General features: G+C 38.1%; 1 protein-coding gene across 1 annotated transcript; it reads right to left on the reverse strand.

The window, feature by feature from the left end:
- Window positions 1–399: 399 nt before the first annotated feature.
- LOC104258056 (suppressor of tumorigenicity 14 protein-like) lies at window positions 400–22,335 on the reverse strand. Its single transcript, XM_009813006.2, has 17 exons — window positions 22,255–22,335; window positions 21,767–21,935; window positions 20,986–21,110; window positions 20,003–20,070; window positions 18,819–19,000; window positions 18,685–18,723; window positions 17,693–17,912; window positions 14,919–15,058; window positions 13,313–13,410; window positions 12,175–12,287; window positions 11,231–11,364; window positions 7,335–7,442; window positions 6,119–6,238; window positions 5,343–5,526; window positions 4,372–4,643; window positions 3,084–3,220; window positions 400–558 (listed from the first exon to the last, which is right to left on the reverse strand). Exons 1-17 carry the CDS (start codon window positions 22,333–22,335, stop codon window positions 400–402), a joined length of 2,349 nt encoding a protein of 782 aa, XP_009811308.2.
- Between the last annotated feature and the right edge of the window lie 473 nt (window positions 22,336–22,808).

A 22,808-nucleotide genomic window follows, 5' to 3' on the forward strand; every position in this document is an offset into this window, starting at 1 on the left:
TGGGGTGTGGCCATGAATATCCAGATATGTGTATGTGGAAACATACATAGACATATACGTAGCAAGGGAGATGGAAGGAGGGGATAAGATTTGCAAAAGGAAGATTTGGCTGGGTTTTTGTTACAGGTTCTAATCCATTTTATGTTGTTTTTAAGGCAGTGCTGTTTCTGCTGCTGGGGATAAGGAAGTTGAATCCATAAGGAATCTGAATTTGCTCTGAATCGGAACAGTTACTGCCAGGGGAACAACAAATGATAGTTCCTTCATTAAGGAAGTGCGTTCTTTCACAAAGAAACAGTCAATGGCATTTTCATGTTATATCATCAGAGATGGACATGATAGACTACTGTAGGAAGCAGCTTTCATAAGGCAGATGATCTGCATTTTCTCCTTGGCACATCAGTTTGTGTTCTGACGAATCCAGTCATAAAGTGCCGTCACCTTAGTGTATACACCAGGACGATCACGCCGAGCACATCCTTCACCCCAGCTCACAATGCCAGCAAGGTACCATCTATTTCCCTTTCCTGTGCAGGCCAACGGACCTCCAGAATCTCCCTAAAATGAAGGGAGTTAGGCCATTAGTGCGCACGCACACACACAGAGTACTGTAACAAAAGTTAGGTTATTTAAAGGACAGTAAATACCTGCCCCATTCTTTCTCAAGTTACAATTTAATATTAGAATCTTATTTCTGGATAGAATGTACCCAGCTAGATGTCAAATTTATTCAATTTATTTTAACTTATGGAAGTAGCACACTAATCAATATAAAGCAATGGCAAGAAGTAGTTGAAAAAATTACTCATTGCTAATGTCTCATTATGGGATTCATAGAGCAACTGATCACAGGCTGAGTAGGGAGAGGAGAAGACAGGGATGGGAAGTGGGAATTCTGCTACCATTTGACCATAAATTGTTCACAGGTTGAAGGCAGAATTCTTATACTCTCTATTAAATAGGAACAGAAAGATACCACACCGCCCCAATAAAAAAAAAATTATCAAAAACCAAAACCAAAAAACCAACAAAAACCAAACAAGGCACAATTAAGTATTATCAGCAGTTACATAATCAAGACTGTGCATACGTTCATAGAGGGAGAGGAATAACAAAGACGAAAGAAAGTGCAAAGGGAACATGCTGCTCTGTGCAGCAACATAGAAACGTAAAAATACTGATTTAGTTCTGTTCACAGGATCAAAATGCATTTGGGCTCACAAATGCTTTGTGCCCTTCATTATTTTAACCTTGTATGCCTTCTGTGAACAGACCCCTTCACAGAACTCCGAGCAATTATGAATGCAGCTCATCTCTGCAGCTGTTCCTTATGCATACAAAGCAGCCGGCAGCCTCCAAGTTGACCCTGGGGTTTGTTTGCTGGCCCCAGTTGGAGCTAAAACATGAAAGAGGTTAGAAGAAAGCCATGTACAGAGAAAAGAGTAACAACAGAAAGCCTTCATCACCCAACCAAACAAAATTAGCTAGAGATAAGAAAAGAAGCCAGACACAGTTCTTCCTCTCTCTCAGGCTGCTGTCATACTGGCAATTTTGATAATCCAAGAGGCTGATCTCAAAGAGACATGAGAAAGCAGGCTGTATACTCTGGCCAGTTACACAGCCAGTTCTGAAAGACCGAAGGGGTTGTATGCTGGTGGAGAGGAAGGATCCTAAAAAGAGGAAGCAAGACCAACGAACATCCTAGAGTGATAAGAAAACAGAGTCTGAAGAGTAAGTGTTTTCTTTCTCACTGTAAGTATCACATCCTCTGGAGATGAAAGGTGTTTGGAAGCCTCACATAACCTGTGCAGTACATGCACAGCTTACGTGTCCATGAAGAAATGAAACAAATCAGGATGCCCACAAGTCTAGACTGTAGTAAATGGGTTTCAGGGTGCTGTGGGCATTTCCTGAACTGCCAGCATCATTCCCCTCTAGCACTGCAGAGGAAATATACTAGTGCCTGAAAAGAAAGAAATGGCAAAGATACTACTCATACTGAGGCCCAAAGGGCTAGCATGCTAGGACTCAAGCACAGCATATTATGTTAGAAACTGGATTGACCAATAAGGTATATAGCTGAATTGGTTAAAATGTCCATCTAAAAAAATCAAGGGCATTTCTTAAGCAAAACAATTTTTGGAGGAACATCGAGCCTCTAAAGCAACATGTTTTGCAAAACAATTCCAAGGTCTAAAGTTATACACAAACTGCACATAAAGTTAACAAAAATAATAACTCACTGAATTAGAACGTAGAGACTGCAGGAAGATCCTGCAAATAGTCTATTGTCTGTAAAGAAGTTTGATGCATTAAGAGATACGATCTTGCAAAAATTATCCTATTACATTAAAATAGTAAAATTTTTATATTACAGAAAAATTCTGTCAAATTACCACAGTCTAAAAACAGTAAGGTACACAACTAGTCTAACAGCTGAGACACAGAAAGAAAGCAGAGTCAAGACGGTTGAAGTATGTCCAAAGAGCAGTTTCTGATTGTGTGTGCAAATAAACTAGGACATATAACTTATGATACCATGATGTAATCAAAACTTGTAATCATACACATGAATGAATATATGAAACTAAAAGGCAGCATTGCAACTGCATTTACCAAACCTAGCTTATCTTTGCCTTTTGTATTTCTTTGTAACTATAAAAATACATTACTCATCATACTGTTACAGTATTTTATTAATCCCACACCCAGACATCAAAAAAGGAAAAAATCAATATGAATAGCAAAAACCGCAGATGGCCCTAACTTTATTCCCTTTACCCTTATATCTCTGTTCTTTTATAGGAAACATAATTGTTGAAGAAGAAAAAAGAATTATTTTTGACGCATTTAACCCCTTATCTTTGCAAAGCAACATTTCTCAAGAGATTCAGAGATTACCTATGCTAAATTTCCTTCCTTACTTTGAAGAGCCTTTAACTGCCATGTTAAATTAACCATACACTCAAGACATCTCACTATTACTAAGAAAAAAAACCAAAACACAAACAACCCACAACTCTTAACAGTTTTCCAATGAAAGAAAATACTCCTTTGTGGTTTCTCTACAAGTTCCAGGTTACCTGGCATGCATCAACACCGCCATTAAGATTCCCAGCACATAGCATACGTGATGTGATAAGATCATGATACAGCTTGTTGCAAACACTTCGGTTAATTATTCTCACTCTAGCTTCCTGCAGTGTTTTGGCAAGATGACCTAGAAAAAATACAAATGGTATTGCAGAGGTAATGGCGGTACAGATTTCTAACAGAGATATCACTTGTCAAAACAAAAGAGAATGGCTCCAAACTCAAAATCTACCCAGCTGATGGCAGGAGAGTAATTCCCCTCCCTTCAATTGCTGCCTGCCCTCAGCTGTTGAAAGCTGTTGTCTACACTACCTTCCAGACATAGAGCTCCCTATGCGCCACCTTTCCATTTCCTTAGTCTTTATCCTTATGAGTGTCTTCTGCCAGAAAGCAGTAAAAAAAGCCGTGCAAATTATGAGTATAATACAAGATTCCACAAAATGTGACTAATTTTGAATGCCGTTTCAAATTATGCCCAAAGTTTTTTGTTGTTATTTGTGCTCCAAACATTGTCCAAGTCCTAGTAAATGAAACGTCTACATTCTTTTCCATTCTCTCACTTCTAGGGAGGGGCCTGAGCAATAAAGCTGATGGTGTGGGTGTAATAATTTAAAAAAATCAAACCTGTAAGTCACAAGTGATACTAAGAGCTTAATTCTGTACTATAGTATTGGCATAAGGTGTCATCATGAACTAAATATCCTCAGTCATATTTTGGCTCAAGAGCGAACATAACCTTGTCAACACCTGGGTGATTGCTTCTGGTTTGTTTGCTCATTTGGCTCTGAGGGTGGGTTGGGAATGAAACAGGTAAGATGATAGAAAAATACGGGGTTTTCACATACGATTATACTGATTTTTAAATATTATCTACATCATTTTATTAAAAAGCAAGACAGTGTAACAAAGCATCAATTATAAAGTCATTTGCACTTCATTAGGCTATTACGTTATTATCTAGATTTAAATCTTTTTTTAAAAAGGCATCTTAAGAAAGCCAGAATTACCGTGAGCATGAAAAGGGGCACATTTTTGTAAATCTATGATCATATGCTTTTCAATGGTCTGTGACACCCAAGTATGTGTATTGGCTCTTATCACCTGCCACCCAAGCAAATATTCTGAATTCATAGGCTGTAGCTAAGGGGATATTTTCTAGCTTTTTATAGACCTACTAAGTAAACCACAGGTATTTTTTTCTTACAACTATAAATATTTCATTGTTAGAGTTAAAATTAAGCCAAACTTGCAAAAAGTATATCCAGGAAATGAACATACTATTTTCTTTTATGGCTCCCCAGCCAGTTACATAGCAGACAGTTCCATAAACAAATACTCTAGAGGTGCTGGGTAAACAAATGGGCTGTACCAGCTCACTGAAGAGTACAGGTGTCTCCATTTCCAACAGGGCAACGTCATAGTCTGAGATAGATTGGTCATACTGTGGGTGGACTATAATCCTTTTGACTGATTTCGTAACTACACGATCGCTCTTTTCATTAGTAGTATGTAAGCCCATATATACTTTCCATCCCGAAGGAACAGAGTATCTGTAAAGAGAATGTTTTCAGAACATCCCATTGGAAAGTAATGCAGTGTCAGTTCACTCCATTTTATCTACTTTTTGGTATTTGATGAGATTCATCAAAACCAAAGTGAATGGAATAGAATACGACTTAGGAAGATAGATGCACTATAGTCTCTGTCTCCTAAAACATTAAGTAATGGGTTTACTTACCAATTTGAAAATAATAATTTCTTGGAGCTATAAGACCAATTCCTTACAATGCACCATGCTTTGGAAGTCTGTAAAGTGTATTATTAAACTCTATTTCCTCCTTGCCACATGTAGGAGGTATGTCTTTTCAACTTACGCTACCTAAACTGAACATTGGTGAGTTTTACAGTCCACTTATGAATAAATAGTCCTTTCCTTGGGAGAAAAGGCCATAGCTTCTACTCCCAAAATCCCTGCCTTCTAAAAAATGGTGTTCACCCTAAATCTAACAAAACTGTGTTTTATCATGCAGGCTTCACTGGCAATGGAGGCAAAATAATTACTTCAAATACTTAGGACTTTTGAAGCCAGCAGAATACAATATCAGGGGTTCGTGTAAGTGATACCATGTCACAGACTTATACCCTGAATCAACTTATCTAGACAAGGAATAGCTACTGCAGACTTCTGAAAGCAACACTGTAAGATTATTAAACTGCAAATACTCTATGACAGTATAACTTCTTCATACCTCACAGACTCAGAATCCAGGAAGCAATGGGCAGCAGATATTAGCCACCTATTGGAAATAACAGATGCGCCACACACGTGGCCATGTGCTCCCATCTGTAAACTTGCTTGCCAAGGCCACTTTCCAGATCTTGCATCTTCACCTCCAACAATTCTATTTTTCTTAAGCTGGTGTCTTCCACAAGCTAATAGAAATAATTGAATAAAATAGTAACAAAAATCACAAGGTCATTTCACTTTGCTATGCTTAATACCTAAATTTTTATCCATAGATCTCAAAGCTGTTGGAAAAAAGTATTTTCTTACTGTGCAATTGGTAAAAAGGTAAGGGTACTTGCCCATTTTCACTAAATGGGCAGGTCAGGAATAAACCAATCATTCCCTTACAGCTTTCTAAAAAGAGTTTAGTAACTCAAAAAGACATTTAAGCACAATTCTAAGCTGGGCTGTTTCCAAAAGTTCTCTTGAATAAAATCTCATATTTTTTCCCTCCTTACATACACAGCTCCTTGACTGCATTTCATTCAACTCAAACATGCACTGAGACCTACCAGCTTAACCTGGAAGTGTGCATTGCTTGAAATAAGTCATCATAGACAGAATGGATCAGTGCAAAATTTGAGATAGACATTTTCACACAGATGTTACCAGAAGATTAATCTTTTAAAATTCACATCTGTTTTAATAAATTCTTAATTTAAGAATACTTGACCATAGCACAAATCCTGACTCAGTTTCCCAAGTTATTAACTAATTTTTAAATAAATGTTACCACACCACAGTTCATTTCATCAGATCCGTCTGCACAGTCTCTTTTCCCATCACACTCAGGATTTGGTTTCAGCAAGCATTTTCCATTGAGGCACTTGTATGCAGAAGGGGAGCAACTTCTGTAGGCTGAAATAAGAGAGAGAAGATAGTGTCACATGTTTGGCACCATGGTTTCAAATGATTAAAAAAACTTGCATGTTCAGCCTACTCAGTGGTGAAAGTTGTTCAAAGTTATGCATTCTAGTCTGCTTGAAGTCATAGTCTGTACTGGTGCAAACTGGTCCCTCTATGGAGAGGGGACAGGGGGAATGTTCCACTCTGATTAATGATCACACTAATTTCAGTCTCCATTGTCCATGAGGAAAGACAGAAGAGCCTCAAACTGTCCTCACTCCCATTTTACTTAACTCTAAACTGAGCAAGCTAGGCTTCTCAGATCTGTTTGTTTACCTTCACCAGCACTACTGGCATTACAAATTACAAATCTTTACAGCAGATATCATCTGGGAGTCAACCTTTTTAAGTGAAAATGGAGAAAATTGTGGAAGAGGTTTATACCTCCCTCCAAGAAATTTTTTGGCTAAGGACTACCACAGTTTACTATGTGGGAATCCTGACAGATTTCAGTAATAGGCTTCCATTACTGTCATTCTTATCACCAGTTGTTTACAGTGACCTCTAAACAGTGGTAGGGAATATTTTTTTTTTTTTTTTTTCCCAACAAACAGGGACATATCCTGGCTACCTCAGAGACCTAAGATTCAAAGCAAGGCAAAAATTATAAAGGCAAAATGCAGCAAGTCACTAGGGAGACATTAGTAGTACCAGCAATGTCCGTAACCATGGTGTATCTACAGTAGAGACCATGCATGTGGCAAAGAGCAGAAGTCCCAAAGCCATTATGGCTCTCTCCCTTACATTATTTGGTACCGATCTGGCAGCAGTTGGGGAAAAAGTACTCTTCTAACAAGATCACCAGCAAGCTGTGGTTAGGTCGTCTAACCAAAAATCAGTGTTATCTTGGATTTTGCTTCATTCATTTCTTGTCTAGACTTTCCCAAGAACTAGTTATACTCTGCATGTTTTGTTTTCATTATTATGAAACTTGTACTTTGTGCTATGAAAAAATATATAGAAATACTACATTTATCCATTAGAATAAGCAAATTCCTGCTTCTGCCTTCCACCATCATTTGGAAAATAGCTAAAAATATATACTTACAGCAGTTGTTTTCATCACTGTCCTCCCCACAACTGTCATCATCTTTACAGGTCTTATACTGATGTTTACACTTCCCATCACCACAGTTCAACTGTTCTGGATTACAACCTGAAGAAGCAAGGTTTGTAAATGCTTTATAATCCAAGTATCTGGCTAACAGCCATGTAGTACACTCCCTGGCAGAGGTCACCTTGACATTTCTGTGCCATCTTTGCCAGACATCAGTCTACCTCATTTTTGATAGCCTTCAGTGACAGAGAGACTTGTTGCATTATCTAACTTGTGCTGCGGTCTCTGACCTTGGATTACTTTCTGGTCACTCTTTCTGGCATCTCTTCATTGTTCCCCATCTTCTTTGATGTGCAGTGCCCAATTTGGATACAGTACTCTAACTGAAGCCTTCCCATTGGTGACTGAGAAGATCTCTTCAAACTCCTGTCTTACATCCTAGCATGACACTTTAAAAAACCAAACAACAAAACACCACCAAACAACAAAACACCACCAAACAACAAAACACCAAACAACCACAAAACGCACACAGGAAATTGTATGACTTTGTGACTCTCAAGTCAGCTTTTGAGCCACTATCACCCCCAGCCATTTTTAGGCAGAAAAGCGATTTAGGCAAACCACATGTGTATTTGACTACCTAAGTTCAGATCTTGTCTTTATGGAACGGCGTATCATTTTCTCCATATATATTCTCCAGCTTGTCAGGATCATTTATAAATCCATCCCTCTTTCTATTGTGTGGCACTTTTCCTATTTCATAAGCATCTTCTCTAATCCATCATTTAGAGCACTAACAAAAATTGCAAGAGGTCCCATAACAGATACTGGCAGAATGATAATAAAAATATCCCTCAATTTTGGTAATGAGCCATTGGCAATCATTCTCTGTAAACAGTTTTCTATATTTTTTTCTCACTGTGTTTCCTTTGCTTACCGGTAAGTTTGTCACACAAGGCAGTGTCAAAGTACAATTTTGCCTCTATTTATCCTCTGAGAGCAGAGAACTAAAAAGAAAAAACTCCATGCTGGTTTTTAATACTTTTTTAACTGTTTACAAATACTTTAGTTTGACCATTTGTTACTTAATTTTTTTTTTTTTTTAAGCTTAACTTCTAAAGATTGGTGTAAAATTTCCTTCTCATTTTTTCTGTTCTCTCACTCTTTAGAGAGATGTATTACACAACCTCTTCTCCAGACTTTTAGATCTTCACCCACATCCTTTATGTGATCTTAAAGATAGCCACTAATATTTTAGAGATCATTTCAGCCAGTCTCTAAACTTCCTAGAATAAACTGTTTACAGGAGAACACAAACAAGAGCTAATTGCCCTACTACAATCTAATTCACCACTACCATCTGAGCAGCCTTTCCAGACTTCAGACTGATTGAAGGAATGCGTGTTCTATCTGCATATCTAAGGACAAGCTAGAAAAGTAAGAAATTATTGGCAATAGAAATGCTGTCACAGTCTAAATACATTAATGCAGGACTGTACCATGAAGAAATATTAGAATGGCTATTAAAAACCAAGGCTAGTGCCATTTATAAACCAAACTGAATGTTAAAAAAGGAAATGCTATCTTACTTGTCATAATCTGCCAAAGATTTTTATCAAGCAGTCTGAATTAAATGAATCAATATTCACTTAAATGGACTTTGAAAATTAAATTCACATTCACTGCCTCACTCTAAGGGTTGAAAGTGATTCAGCACAGATACATAATTACTCCTGATAGTGAACACCTCTTCAATTTGTTAACATAATATATTTTACACAGGAGCATCTAAGGACAGAAAGAGAAGCAAAAAAAAAAAAAAAGAAAATTCAAACTAAGTGTTCTCCTTCATATTATAACTGCAGACTTCCTGATATTAAAATCTTGTAGAAATTCATCTCTGTACTACTACACTCTAACTTCATGTCTGATGTGAATAAGTAAGATATTGAACACTTCTCAAATCTAGCAATTTCATTATGAAACAGCCTTTCACCAAGAATTTCTTTCACTTTCACTTAAACTAACAATTAGTATCGATGCTAAGGTGTTTCTCTGCAATGTATTAAAAATATTTGTTCTCTTCCACTTTTTCAGATGTACCAGCAAAAAAATCCAGCCCCAGACATTGGCTTACACACACAGATAGATGATCTGTGGAAGACTAAGTAGCAAAAAAATTCCTGTTTCTGCCCAGGTCAAGTAAACTTAAACTTTTTCCCCTCTAGCACCACAGGCAAATTAACAGTTAAATGTGACTGAAGGACCAAACACATATGTTCCACACTTGTTTAATCAATTCCGATCTGGAGTCATTTAGTCCTCTTTACTGCGGTGGGAGGAAAGCACACGCTACACAGCCAGCACCAGCTCAAAGCAGGACTCTCCCTGTGTTCTCTTCACCATTCCCTGAAGTTATTCAGCTGATGGCTGGCATTTACTTTCCAGGTCAAGTCTGAGAGCAGAGCCTGTGATTTTAATAACCGTGCTTTAGTAGGCTCCCAACAACAGGAAGAAGCTGATCTGATGTGGGTGGCTGCAGGTACTAAAGATGTTGGAGAAAACGATTCTTTTTTTTCCTCCCTCTTATTATTGCTCCAGGCAAGGCTGTTGTGGAAGACCAGTGCTCTCAATACATTCTGCTCTCTCAGACAGCAACCCACAAATGCCTTTACTGTATCGACTTGATACTGACTCATCACAGCTAATCTACCCCTCCTGGTGAGTCTTAATACAGATCCTTAAAATTGTGACAAAGGATTGATTACATGACTTTGAGCCATCTGCTTGCTGGCTCAGCGCTAGAAATGGAGCAGAGCACACAGAAACTAAAGACTTGTACACGCAACAAAAACTAGGGATTTTCTCTGTAGAAAAAGATATTCTTAGGCTTTGACTTGTCTCTGTACAATTTTTGAAGCAGTAACCGGAGTAACCACAGAACACAGTATAGTTTGTAACTTTTTCCAGTAGAAAGAGACACACACTGGTGGAAAAAGAAATCCCTGAAAATATCCGAGTCCTATAGAATGACTGACCACAAAATCACAAACTGATCTGATCTCTTGAAATCACGGAGAGCTTCAGCTACCTAGACGTTAATTGGGAAAAAGAACTTGGTTGGCTTAGGAACAAAAAAGAGAATGTTTCTGGAAACTACTAAAGAGAAGGCATTTACAAAGAATATACTACAGAGGTATCTTTTATAAGAAATATCACAAGTAAATATATATTTATTTTCTGAAAATCCTTGTTCCACCCTCTGGAAGCTCCCCCCCCCCCCAAAAAAAAAAAAAAAAAAAAGTTAAAAAAATCTGATACTGCTCCAGAAAAGCAGAAACTGGGGAGTCAGGAAAGGTCTGCAAGAAACCCAGTCATATTTCAGCAACACCTGCTAGCAAGGGGTCCTCATTGACTCTCAGTGAAAACTTAAATAATTTGTCTAAACCTGGAAGCTGATCCAGAGTACATTGACTTGTGACTTTAAAGAAAAGACTGACTATTCAGGGTTAACTCCTGTTCGCAGAAGAGTCATGCCTAGAGTCTCTCTGCCATACTATTTTCCTGTTGCAGCTTGGCTATTTTAAGATGTTAGAAAAATGCCAAATAATTAGATCTACAGAAATTGGGAAATTTTACTTCTGCTTCCCATTTTACAGAAGTGTTATTAAGAGTTAGAAAATAAGTACTAGCTTCTAAAAGCATCTTTGATCTAATTTTGTACACATATTTGTTCAATTAAATACATAATAACATTTTAAACATTTCGCTCTTGCAATTAGGTTAAGAAAAAAAGGCAGGTTGATTTGTATGTGGTTGGTCTCTCAAGCATGGTTTCTTGAAGGTTTCTCCTTAAAAATTTAAGTGCATGCTTATTCACTTACGATCTGTGTGACTGAAGGCTTTGTATTCAATATAAAACCCTCTGTGGGTGACCAGTTCATCGGAATGGAAGTTGATTGCGACAGAATAGTCATATTCTCGGTTTCTGTTGCTTTCTGAAAGAACTTTACAGTATCTAGCAAGGCAAAAGTGAGAATAATTACTTTCTAACCAAACAGAAGTATTAGAAAGCCTGTTTACAAATGCTTTCCATTCCACAACTTTTCTGGGACTAGCAGACTTTGAAACAAAACACAGCGAGATGATCAGTGTCAGAATCTACCTTATAAAGTACAAGACACTTCTAAGCATGCTTGACTTCACATTTCCCATTTGGGTTTGCAAACCCAAAAGGCTACAAATCCAGTAATGGAGTCATACAGCCAAATCCAACAGCTGTTGCTGGTTTCAATATGCTCCTTCCAAGAAACAAGTCACACTGAGCAACGTTTTGTTGGGGTTTTGGTTGGTTTGTTTTTTTTTTTTTAATTTGCTTTGGGGTTTTTTTTTTAAGCACACACATTGCAATTTGTCTTATTTACAGAAAACAGTTACATTCACTGAAGAGTAAGTTGTATAGATAATGAAACTTCAGATGACACAAGCTCTTCGCCCATGTCAAGACCATTGCCAGGAATTTACAGTTCAACTGCAACTGCAGCTGCATAAAATCCTGCAGTTTTCTATGTCATTGCTCTTAAGGGGAACAACAAAATAAGTAAACGCTTAACACTGTAGAAAAAACAGGATGTTTAAATTAACATGATGACAAATGTTCAGTACTAGGGCAGGATTAAGAACATTATTCTGCCAAAATTCAGTGGAAGCATGCCAATTCTTGTTGAAATGTATCTTTTTGTACTGGAAGTTGTGAGATGTTTTTTCTTAAGTTGCGCAGAACATCAAAGTGCAAATTAATATATCAGGAAATAGTGTATTTACTCACCTAACCCCATCAATTTCTAACCAGTCTTTATCACATTTACTGGCCCCTGGAGACTTCTCTTGAATTTGTATTATGAGGATTTTTAATGAGAGCTTGTAGCCAGGCAATGGTGCCTAAAAATCAAAGGATAAATATCCTGACACACATCCACAAAATGAAGAGACCTGTGCTTCTAAAATGGTAAATCTTGTTTAACTTATTATCAGATTGAAAATACTGCATTTTTTATGATGCAAATAAGCGCCTTTGAAGAACCAAAAGACTTTGCTATTTTAAACATGTATAGAAATCTTTTAGACCCAACTTTGACTAGACTGTGCCAGATAAAGGAGCGTAACCCTTCCTGCAGTCAGCACAAAACACTGTATTTGAGGTTCATGCTGTGTTTGTACTGCCACGTGTTCCTGTAGGTCAAATAAGAGATTTAAGATATCTATGGCAGCTGGTCACTCAACTGCATAAGCTATGACCTCATTGTTTTAGAAAGCCTTTTTCTTCCCTTTCCTGCATATAGATGAGAGTTTTGTGTTACAAGCTGCTAATAATTTTCATTGAGCAGATGAAAGGTAGAGATTATTACCAACTCACAGACATAAAGAGCATCCTTTTCCAGGAAAAGCAGAAAAATAGTGAAATGCTTAATGGAACGACAGATAGACACACCAGGAAGTTGGTGGAAATCATGAGCAGATTCTAAGTCCTGCCAAAGGGCTTTCTGGAAATCCAGAGCTGAATTTCTGAGCAAGAGAAGGTCCTGTTTCTGCAGAGTTCAGGGAAATACAGTGTGGTCTCCATCATATGGGGCATGATTTACACGACCATTTCTTCTTTCTCACACAGAAGCAAAGCCCTGAGTATTAGTGATTTTCTCGGGCTGTTAGGAGTTGTCATCTTACCCATCACTTTGTTTCTGTCATGAATAATACTCAACCTTTTGGAAGCTGGCAATGTTTCCCTCCCATAGCGGGCACTTGTACATAGGACAGGAAAGAAATGGATGCCTGAGAAGAAGTCAGGTGCAGTGGTCTTAGCATGTTTTCCCTTCATTTCACCCACACTGAAAGCCATTTCTCTCAATTTCATGTCTATATCACATAAAGCAAAGTCATCACTACTCAGAAGAGTTCCCAGCACTTACTCTGATGATCCAGCTGCAGTCAATGTTTGGTGGGTAGTAACTTGGGTAATAAGGGGAACTCAGTGTCCCATTCCAGGAAATATAATGACCACCACACACTGGGAGAGAAATATATCAGCAAGGAACACAGTTATCTCAGCTGGGCTGAAGTGCAGAGCCTACTTCACTTGCTAGCACCCATCTCTATGTACAGAGTTAGAAGAATGGGTTGTGACGGTATTAAACTCAGGTTTTGCCTGTGTTAACAGAAAATCGTCTAACTTCCACTTCCCCATCACTCTGAATTTCTCTTGGTTTTGGATCAAATTACAGTTAAGGGCAAGCACAAAACACCTCTGACTGGAGCTTTTTTAAAAACGTTCTTTCGTGGTAATTGGAAGAAGCAATTAAATGTGGACACAACAGACCTCCCCCTTCCAATTTACTTCTGATCCTTCTGGAGACATTTTCAAAACTTAAAAACTAATTAGTCCAATGAAGTGAAACCTCTGATTAATTTCATGTAAACCAGGAAGTTTGTGTGTCAGTTCTCAGTCTGAAAATCCATGACATATTTGAACAATATCTTCGAGGTTTTATTTTCTACCGAGAACTCTCCTAGGTATCCAGTCCTTAGTGCTTTTGGTTTCCCTTAGGTAACAAAGTAAATGCAAACGTGAATATAACAGAAATTAAGACAATTTTGAAAATAGCAAGATTTTGTGGCAAAACCTGGGCCATACGTCATTTGGAGTGCCCATCTTCAGAACAATGAAACATTTCTAGTTTGTAATGTGCATGGGATGAGTATTTGCCAAAGCAGCATCCACAGAGACATAAGCTGAAATGTGTAAGCTTTGGAGAAATTTATCCACATGCCATCCCCTATGATTCGTTACACAAGTTAAAAAATAGTCACTTGCTTAATTGCCAAAATTCTTTCACTTAGACCTTACCAAACAACTGTGGTTAAACTTTCACTTGTGAAGCCCCTATGTCTCCTGTAAAATACTACGGTTTATCGTTACTCAAAATATTTCACTAATCACCCAGAACTTCTGAAAAATTCATAGTACTCCATAGGTTTGGAATATATTTCTTGGGTCTTGCCCGTGTTAACAGAAAATTTTCTTATGCAGCTAACTACACTCAACAGTGCTTTCAGAAAAGCATCAAAGACATATTAGGAGTAAGTGTTTGCTCTTGTTTTCCATTTTCATTAAACAGGCATTCCCCGAGCTGGGGATAGATTGCCAAAACTGGTAAAAGTGCTGCTCTGCCACTGGAGCTATCTAGCTTTGGCTAGACATATAGTGCCTGTAGTGCTACCTGGCTGGCTGCTCTGTTACCGTTGCTTAGTGTTACCCGTGTAGTAAGAGTAACGTCTGGGAAAGTTGGCGTGAGTAATAACCAGGAAGAGAAAAAAATCTCCCAGACAAAAGGATATTCTCTATTCTTTGTTAAGTTCTCAGACATACTTTTTTTAAGTGGATCAGAACAACAGTTCCCTGACTTATATGCCCACATTCCCTCCCACCAGATATGTTCAGGCAATATCAACTTTTTTAGAGGCAACAAAAGGAATAAGTGTGCTTACATCAGATGGCTGTTTCTATTAATTACTTACTGATTTTAGGAACAGCTTGGAAGTGAGCTTTTAATATGCTGCTTTCTTCTCTTCGGTCCAGTGAGAAGGTAAGCAACATTACATTACTTGATGAAGTTAAACGTACAACAGGAGGAGTCCAAGCCCCAGGTCCACACCATCTGAAATATTACAAAAATTACATCAAAAAAATAAAAATTCCCACATTCCAGTCATCTTTGCTGAGAAACGGCGCAGAAGTAACACTGATCTGGTCATCTGTGCTTCAGAAGTATTCCCCTGGCTACAACTTCCCTTTTATTGTTCCACTCAGTTAATACTACAGAAGATGCTACAGTTTCCCAGCATTGAGGCTGAGTCACTCAGGGTGAACATCCCAGATGTTCTTACCTAACAGGTGCCCTGAGTTTTCAGACCTGTAGAAGCATCAAAAAGGTAGCGCCAGATTATGTTACTTCAGTAGCCATACTGGTAATGAGTAGTAGTGGGTAGCACCGAAAAGGCAACAAGTGCCAGTGCAGCAGTGTTGTGCAGCATCTAGGCAACAGAAAACAAGCCCAAAGCATTTCCAATCTATTAACATTCAGCTTGGTTTCATGTCACAAAAGCTGTCACACAAGATGTGGAGCCCCGTGCACGGCAACTATTTCTTCTTATTGTTCTTCTTTTGTTTAAATAATGATGAGTTAATTTATATCCTGAAGCTTGAATACTTACTATCACTTGAAATTTGAGACGCTATTTCTTGTATCTGTAAGTTCATTCTTAAATTTCTTCCATTTTGAAATCCACAGCGTATTTTGGATTTCTTTTCATTAATTGACAAATCCGCATATGAAAAATTTCTAACAACTTTCTCTTTTTCTATGCACAGCAAATTAAAACAATTAAAATCAGACCTCACAGTAAGAGAGTATTTCCATCACACCCCTGCATCAAGTTCTTTGACTTGTCACTGAGATCCAGAGTGGCAGCATTAAAATCAAATTTTTGAACCTTAACCTGAAAGTAGTCGTCTTCTGCTTTTAGCAAGCTATTCCCTGCTGTCATTTCATGTAAGACACTAGACAATAGATCTACGGTTTGCTTCTCTTTTGCAGATATTATTAAATACTTTTTATCGTAATACCTGTCAAATCCTTTATAAAAAGAACAATTTGATTCCCCTCCCCACTGCCACGTGGAAATCTTTCAGCATCTTGGTCTTCTACCCAGTTGACAGCCTGGCTTATCTTCTAGCTGTACCTTTTGTCACAATATCATCAGAAAAGCAAGGCAAGAACATATGAGAACAGTTGTCCACATGAGACACCTACTTTTACAGTACATCTCACAATCTCAGCTCACGCGCTCTTTAGTATTTGTCACTGAACAGCTGCTGTATTACCACAGTTTACAGAAACTGATGAGAATCTTTTTAGCCACCATGTGTGATCCTAGAGCTGGACATTGGGGAATAATGCCTATAATATCTCCAATATCCATGAGAGCCAGGAGTTATTGTTACTAGTTCTATTGCATCTCTCCTAAGTATGTGACTAGCTGCTTTTAGCTGAAGTAGAAAACTAATAGGCCTATGCCAAACCACACGTTTGCTAGGCTGGCAATAAAAGTAACCAAAAAAGTCAACTGGTTTGGAGGTACCATAGGGCTTTTAACATCATTTCAGTCACCAAATTCTGTTCCAGTTCTTTGATAGACAGACATCTATGCACATTCTTGAACTTTCTGTCTTACAGCTTACTGCATCAACGTTCTCTGAACATGTTACATCATACACCTGTGTTGGTTTTGCTAGCTTCCAGGTGTTTTCATGCACACGACCGACTGCATTTCTGGTTCCTAAAAAGCTGAGCCGTTGCTAATAATGCACAACGGAGTAACAGTCCCGGCAATAACTCATAGTCAGCAGCAGAGCAGATGCAGCCCAGCATCAGGAACGGGATTCTCCACGCTATGCTACAATCTGAGACTAACTCCTTACAAAAACCCTGTGCTCACTCCATGCCTGGCTTTCTGTCAGTTTGCCAACAATGGCAAACTCTTGTACCTTGTTGCCTAAGGAGAGAGACAAAAGTCTGTTAACAGAGCTGAAGAGGACTACCTGCTCATTTGAAGTCAGTTAAAGCACCACTAAATCAGTGTGTTTCAGACACTGCTAACTGCATCTACATGCTCAGCTAGTCTCTTCCTAAAAGTTCTTGAAAAAAAAAAATCCCCCCTTGAAACCATCCATCCTCAGATTCTAAAACTTGTTTATTTATTTTGTTAATGAAGACAAGTTGGTGGTGGATAACATGTCCATACATGAAATCTGACTCTGAAAAGTGGGAGCAGTATGGCCACTGAAGGTTACAAGATCATCTGATCTCACTTATGCAAATGGACTACACAGTGACTCCAGGGATGGAGCCTTCCATAGAGACAACAACCCTGTAATGAACAGGAATTTGCCTGTAACTGGACTGCTATAAAACATGTGTTTTCTAAATGTAATAGAATACAATACTCTAAAAAAATTCAAGTCTATATCTTTGAGTTGTGACAGTAACCGCATGAAATTGAAACCAGTAAAAATTAGCCATAATGTATAATAAAACCCACAGAAATTTATAATTCATTGGAGGGGAGAAATAATGCGGAAGATCTTTTTATAGCCTTATACAAGATTTTTAATTAAGTTGTATTTGGAGTCTTACATTTTGGAAGCCTGTTTGATACCATTTTGATATCGCAACAGTTTCAGGTAGTTTCTGTACAGCTCAATAAAACATCTTTGTTCTGTACTATCATACCTTGTAATGATCTTGTTCTGCAGAGGAAGAAGGAAATCATATGCTGATAAGTGGTGTGATGCACAGCTCTCTGGAGTGACACCATGCAAATTGATAACTACCAGTCTCACCACATAGTTAGAAGGAACTCGCAGCCTCCATTGATAAAAAGACTTTTTGGGATTCATCAGAGTTAGAGTCCTGTTGTTACCTGGCTTGGCATACAGGTCAAAGGATACTGCTATACAAAAGAAGCTAGATCAGTGGCTGAAAAACTGTTAAGTTGAAAGATAAATTAAGATATTGGGTAACATTTCAGAAGAGGCAGCAACAATCACCTATGTGCACTTCTTGACTACTCTAATCTCCTCTTCCCTTACTTTTACAACTCTGTTCCCTTTTCCCCACCAAGCTGCATCACCTTCTCCCCCTGCTCTGGCCAAGGAAGCACACCACCTCACCACCATTGGCTCATCATAAACTCCGCAAGCAAGAGAGGACTTGGCTGCAGCTGCTACCTACCATCTCTGCTTGAAACCTGCTGCTTCCTTTGCCATTTTCTCTTCACCCTCTCCATGAAATGAGAGCACTAAGAATATATGAAGCCAATCCGGAGGTGTGCTTGATATAGAGAAACCAGGCAAAGGGAATTAAAGCTCTATAGTATTTGACTGATCACTAACTATGAATAACCAAAATTATCTAGTCACAAGGCAAATAAATTGTGTATAATTTTATATAGTAGCTTTTTAAAAGATGCCGAGAAAAGGAGCCACAGCTCATTGTAATTCAGTGGGAACTACTAAATTTCAAACATTCTAGTCAGAACATCAGAATAAAAGCTGTAAGGCATTTTCTTCTCAGCTGTTATTTGAAGCACAGGCCAGGGAGGTCCCTAGTCTGGTTTGGTTCGTAGGCCCCACAGATATAAGAATAACTGGGAAACTGCCATTTTTATGTTACAAGATTTTTTTTCCCAAAACTGATATTAGGTGGGATTGAAGAAGGATTACCTGATTTTAGCATCGCGTCATATTCTGTGGAATCTGAAACTGAAATTTAATAACTATCAGCTACACAAGCCAAAGACACAAACTGGAAAAAGAAAAATAGACAGAATAGGTATTAATGACAGGTACATTGTTACCAAAAAGCTCCATTGTAACGAGATCAAAATCTTCCTCCCCAGAAGAACTGAACACGAGACCTGCTTGTTTACTACTGATTTCTTTTTGTTCCACTGGGGTTAATTTTGTGAGAGAAGCAACCATATCTTGTGGTGCCCAGAATGTATTCCAGTAATAAGCTCGAAGTCCAGACTCTCCTTCACTGTGGAGGGAAAAAAAATGCATCATAAATACACTCTAATTAGTATTTTGGACATGTTCTCCACTGGTCTGCATATTTGGTTCACGGAGTTTCGTAGCCAGTTGAACTGCTGTGCAAAATGTTGCAGCTGAACACAGTGCCAAAACGCTCTCCTCTTTAACAATTGCTTTTTCTATACAGTAGAAATATTTCAAAAATATGCTGTTTAAACAGTAACATGCTGAGGCTGAAAACTACACCTCATAGAAAATCCTTGCAATAATTTTTATGGAATTGGATGTTTCCATCCCTGCTGCATAATTATACACTTTTAAGACCATATTACAGTTCTAGACACATTTTCTTTAATATTTTTAATTGAGTCTCACACCATGTGACAGTATTTTATGCTCATACGTTGATACAGCGTTTCACACAATTCTTGTTAAAATAAATAACCTATATGTGTGCATATACAAAGTATTACTTAAGTGATTCAAAGAGACAGTCCATCACATTCTTCCTTTCAAAATGGCCTATGGACTGACCTTTCAGAAGTTTTGAAAGCCTGTCAGGATAGTAGTAGCCATCTGCTCCCTGTATTTACATTTCTCACCAGGTGCCTAAGTAGAGTGCCCTGCCCAAAATTATACCTTTAAGTTCTGATTTGAGAAGTTAAACAGGAACTTAATTTAAATAGACAAAACCAAGCGGTAACGAAAAAACCCTGCTGAACTGTGATTTCAAAAATCAAAAGTGGATGAATAGACTACAAAGCAATCCGTAAACCAAGGCATGAATAACCAGACTTCATTTCTCTCACCAATTCTACAGGGCAAGACAGCAATCACACTATTAGCTTAGCTCTTAGCTCACATACTTAAGTGCATTTCTGCATTTTTAATTCCCTGTTATAAAGATCTGTGTATTTTTCCAGATAACTAATTTAAAATGCATGAAAAAAGACATGACAAACACAACTGAATATCTCAAATTTATACGACATGCTGGAACAGAACCTACCTGAAAGCAGCCACTACAGACTTCAAGTAGTACTTTCCCAAGGAGGAAGACTCATATGATTCTGCAAACTGACAGTTAAATAATGGCAAAAGAAAGTCTAAAACCTGTTACATTTCAGTGTCAATAGCATCTCTTATGCTATAGAGTATTTGTCTTATTTCTTCCTTTCCCATTCCTCACCCACCTCCCATATTATAAGCACTATCCATCGTTTTCACAAAACATATCAAATAAGGATCATAAATTTGCGTTCATTTCCACTAAAAAAACGTTTACTTTCAAGTCACATCACATTTCAAGACCATTGAGATAACTCTTGATAATGAGCCGTGAAAAAGAAGCCTTTCTGAATACATTTATGTTTTTGTTTCAGTTTTTAAATTTCCGGCATATCATCTGGACATGAGCAGCTTGTATTGGCTGTGCACAAAGCATCTTTGAGACACCAGATTAGCTCTTTTGGGAAATAAAGTCTAACAGAGAAGTGCTTTGTGTTTAAGACTGCTGTACACATGTACCCAGGAAACAGTATTGATCTCACAAATAGGAACTCACATAAGAAGTGCAAGAAAGCAAGCATTGTTGTGGGGCATAAGGAAAACAAAACAAAAAGGTAAGTACTGAATTTGAGCTATAATTAAAAACAACAAAAAATTAGAGAAAAAGGTAGCAAGGAAAAGTGTTCGAATAAAGTAAAATGAAACAAAAACCACACTCCTAATTCCTTTAAGAAGAATAATTTGCCCATAACCTTGAAACCCCCAGGTTTTACTACCTAAGAAACATTGGCCTTTAGTCTGAGACACACAGCTCCAGCTGTCTAGCTACATTCCTAAAGCTATAGACTGTTGAGGCACTTGCTAGCTTTAAACTTACTATTTTGAAGAAAACAAATTGTGACTAACTGGAGTCTTCTCCTCATTCCCAATCTGATTCTGTAATAAATATTTTTAAAGTATTGCTATAATTATGTGGGAACTTACATAATTTTGGATTGCTTCTGCTTGCAGGAGGAATTTCTGTGACTTTGGATCATTGAAGTCATTTGTGTAAGTCAAATTAGGAATTTCTACACTTCCACCAATATAAATAAATGAGAAATCTGGAGCTGAGAAAAAAAGATTAAAAAAAATTAGCAGACCTAATAACATTATGGAAAAGCTTCCAGAACAAGAGGCTTGCAGAAGCGTGTATTTGTCTTTAGCATTAGTTCTTAAGAGAAACATGCAATAATAGCCAGAGTGCTGAGTCAGTCCCATTGATAGAATAATGCCCAGAAGGAAAGGAGGGGGATGAGGTACAGGTTCAGACAGGCATTTCTACTAGCAAGCTTTAATTGTTAAAATTCTATTTTTGGCACCGCTATCCTCCTAGAGACAGATTATTTTAATGGATATAAGTTCAGATCTAGGAAGGAGTGTGTATAACTTAGGTACCCGTTCTGTTTTGGAAAAGAGAGTAGAAGATAGTTCTATGTAATTCCTATAGGTTCTTGGGAAAGAGGACAATTGTAATAACGATGGTATCCACAAGCAGAGACAAAAAATTTAGAGTTAAAATACATACCTTCATTATTCTTGTGCAACTATCAACCGCTAATTATTATGCATTTTGTTGCCTTATCAAAAGACATTAAGGAGAAAGGAAAGTCTCCTTTATACACGCATTACGCGCTTAGCTGCTTAGTGCAGAGCTTTTGCACTAATCATTCTTGCAGTGCAAAATACCCATCCCATTCAGACCATACTGGGGAGTAACACTTACAGAACAAATAGCGCAGGATTAGCACAGTTACTGTAACTATTAAAGAAACTACAGGTAATATTCCTAGAAGCCATCTTCTCCAGAAACACAACCTCATCCATTTGAAGGAACAGTACTTCTGACACAAGCCTTCTCGGTAGGACGGGCAGTAGTGAATATGTGGACTTTCCTAGAGAAAGTCATGGGAAGGCATCAATTAGTAAGACAACAAAAGAAGAGCTGTTGTGCCATAATTTAGTATATTTGCCCTTGCAGTTTTTAAAGGGCAATATCTTTCATGTTATCAGCTATGTCACACATGAAACCCGCATATTTCTCAGCTGCTTTTTTGTGGCATGCATTTCAAGCTATGTAAGTGGAGGGAAAATTTGCTATCACTTTGGTTAGGAGCAAGTCACACATGAAGAGCAAGAGGTCAATACACACCAGAGTGGGCAGAGAGATCATTTACTGTGTTCCTGCTTTAAAGTTTAGCTGGTGTCTCTTACCTGCCCTGCAGTCTGCTCAGAGTCGTATGGAGCTGGTATGCTGTACACAGAAACGCGGCTGGAGGGGAAAGCACATATCATGATGCCTTGACAAATGCCTTCTGACAAACCTGCTAACAAAGTCCTAAATGAACCTCATTTCTTAAACATAACCCAGAACAGCGTACTGCTCTCCCTGCCATGCACACCAGGCTTCTCTCATTTCACCTTTGCCATACTGCTTGAAGCTGGAGCCAGCTGATCTACAATCAAAGAAGGTGGGGAGGAAAAGTTACCATCACTGTAACTCTTTGTTTCCCTAACTGGCTAAGTAGGATATGGATCCCATCATTTGAAAACAGATCAGCTACCCACTTCTTTCAGAAATACAAGAATAGGAAATAATTTATGACAGAAAGAAAAGGACATGTAAACAATTTACAGGTAAAAAGTCCCAGAGCAAGGTAAATGAGGCAACTTCTAATGAACACCTGCTGAAATCCACAGAAATATTTGTGAGAGAGAAGAAGTGCGCATTTCCACAGACCACCTGAATTTGCCAGCCTCAAGCCAGT

The sequence above is a fragment of the Gavia stellata genome, chromosome 1, assembly GCF_030936135.1.
Source record: "Gavia stellata isolate bGavSte3 chromosome 1, bGavSte3.hap2, whole genome shotgun sequence".
In the NCBI taxonomy this organism is placed as follows: Eukaryota; Metazoa; Chordata; class Aves; order Gaviiformes; family Gaviidae; genus Gavia; species Gavia stellata.

Bases quoted from the DNA above. Each gene is read 5' to 3' on its own strand.
- LOC104258056 (XM_009813006.2), bottom strand. From the start codon at position 22,335: ATGATATGTGCTTTCCCCTCCAGCCGCGTTTCTGTGTACAGCATACCA. The intron at 19,001-20,002 runs GTAGGTTCTGTT...TTCCCTCCACAG, and splicing joins TCTGTAGTGGCTGCTTTCAG to TGAAGGAGAGTCTGGACTTC. The intron at 4,644-5,342 runs GTATGAAGAAGT...TTCTCTTTACAG, and splicing joins CTGGATTCTGAGTCTGTGAG to ATACTCTGTTCCTTCGGGAT.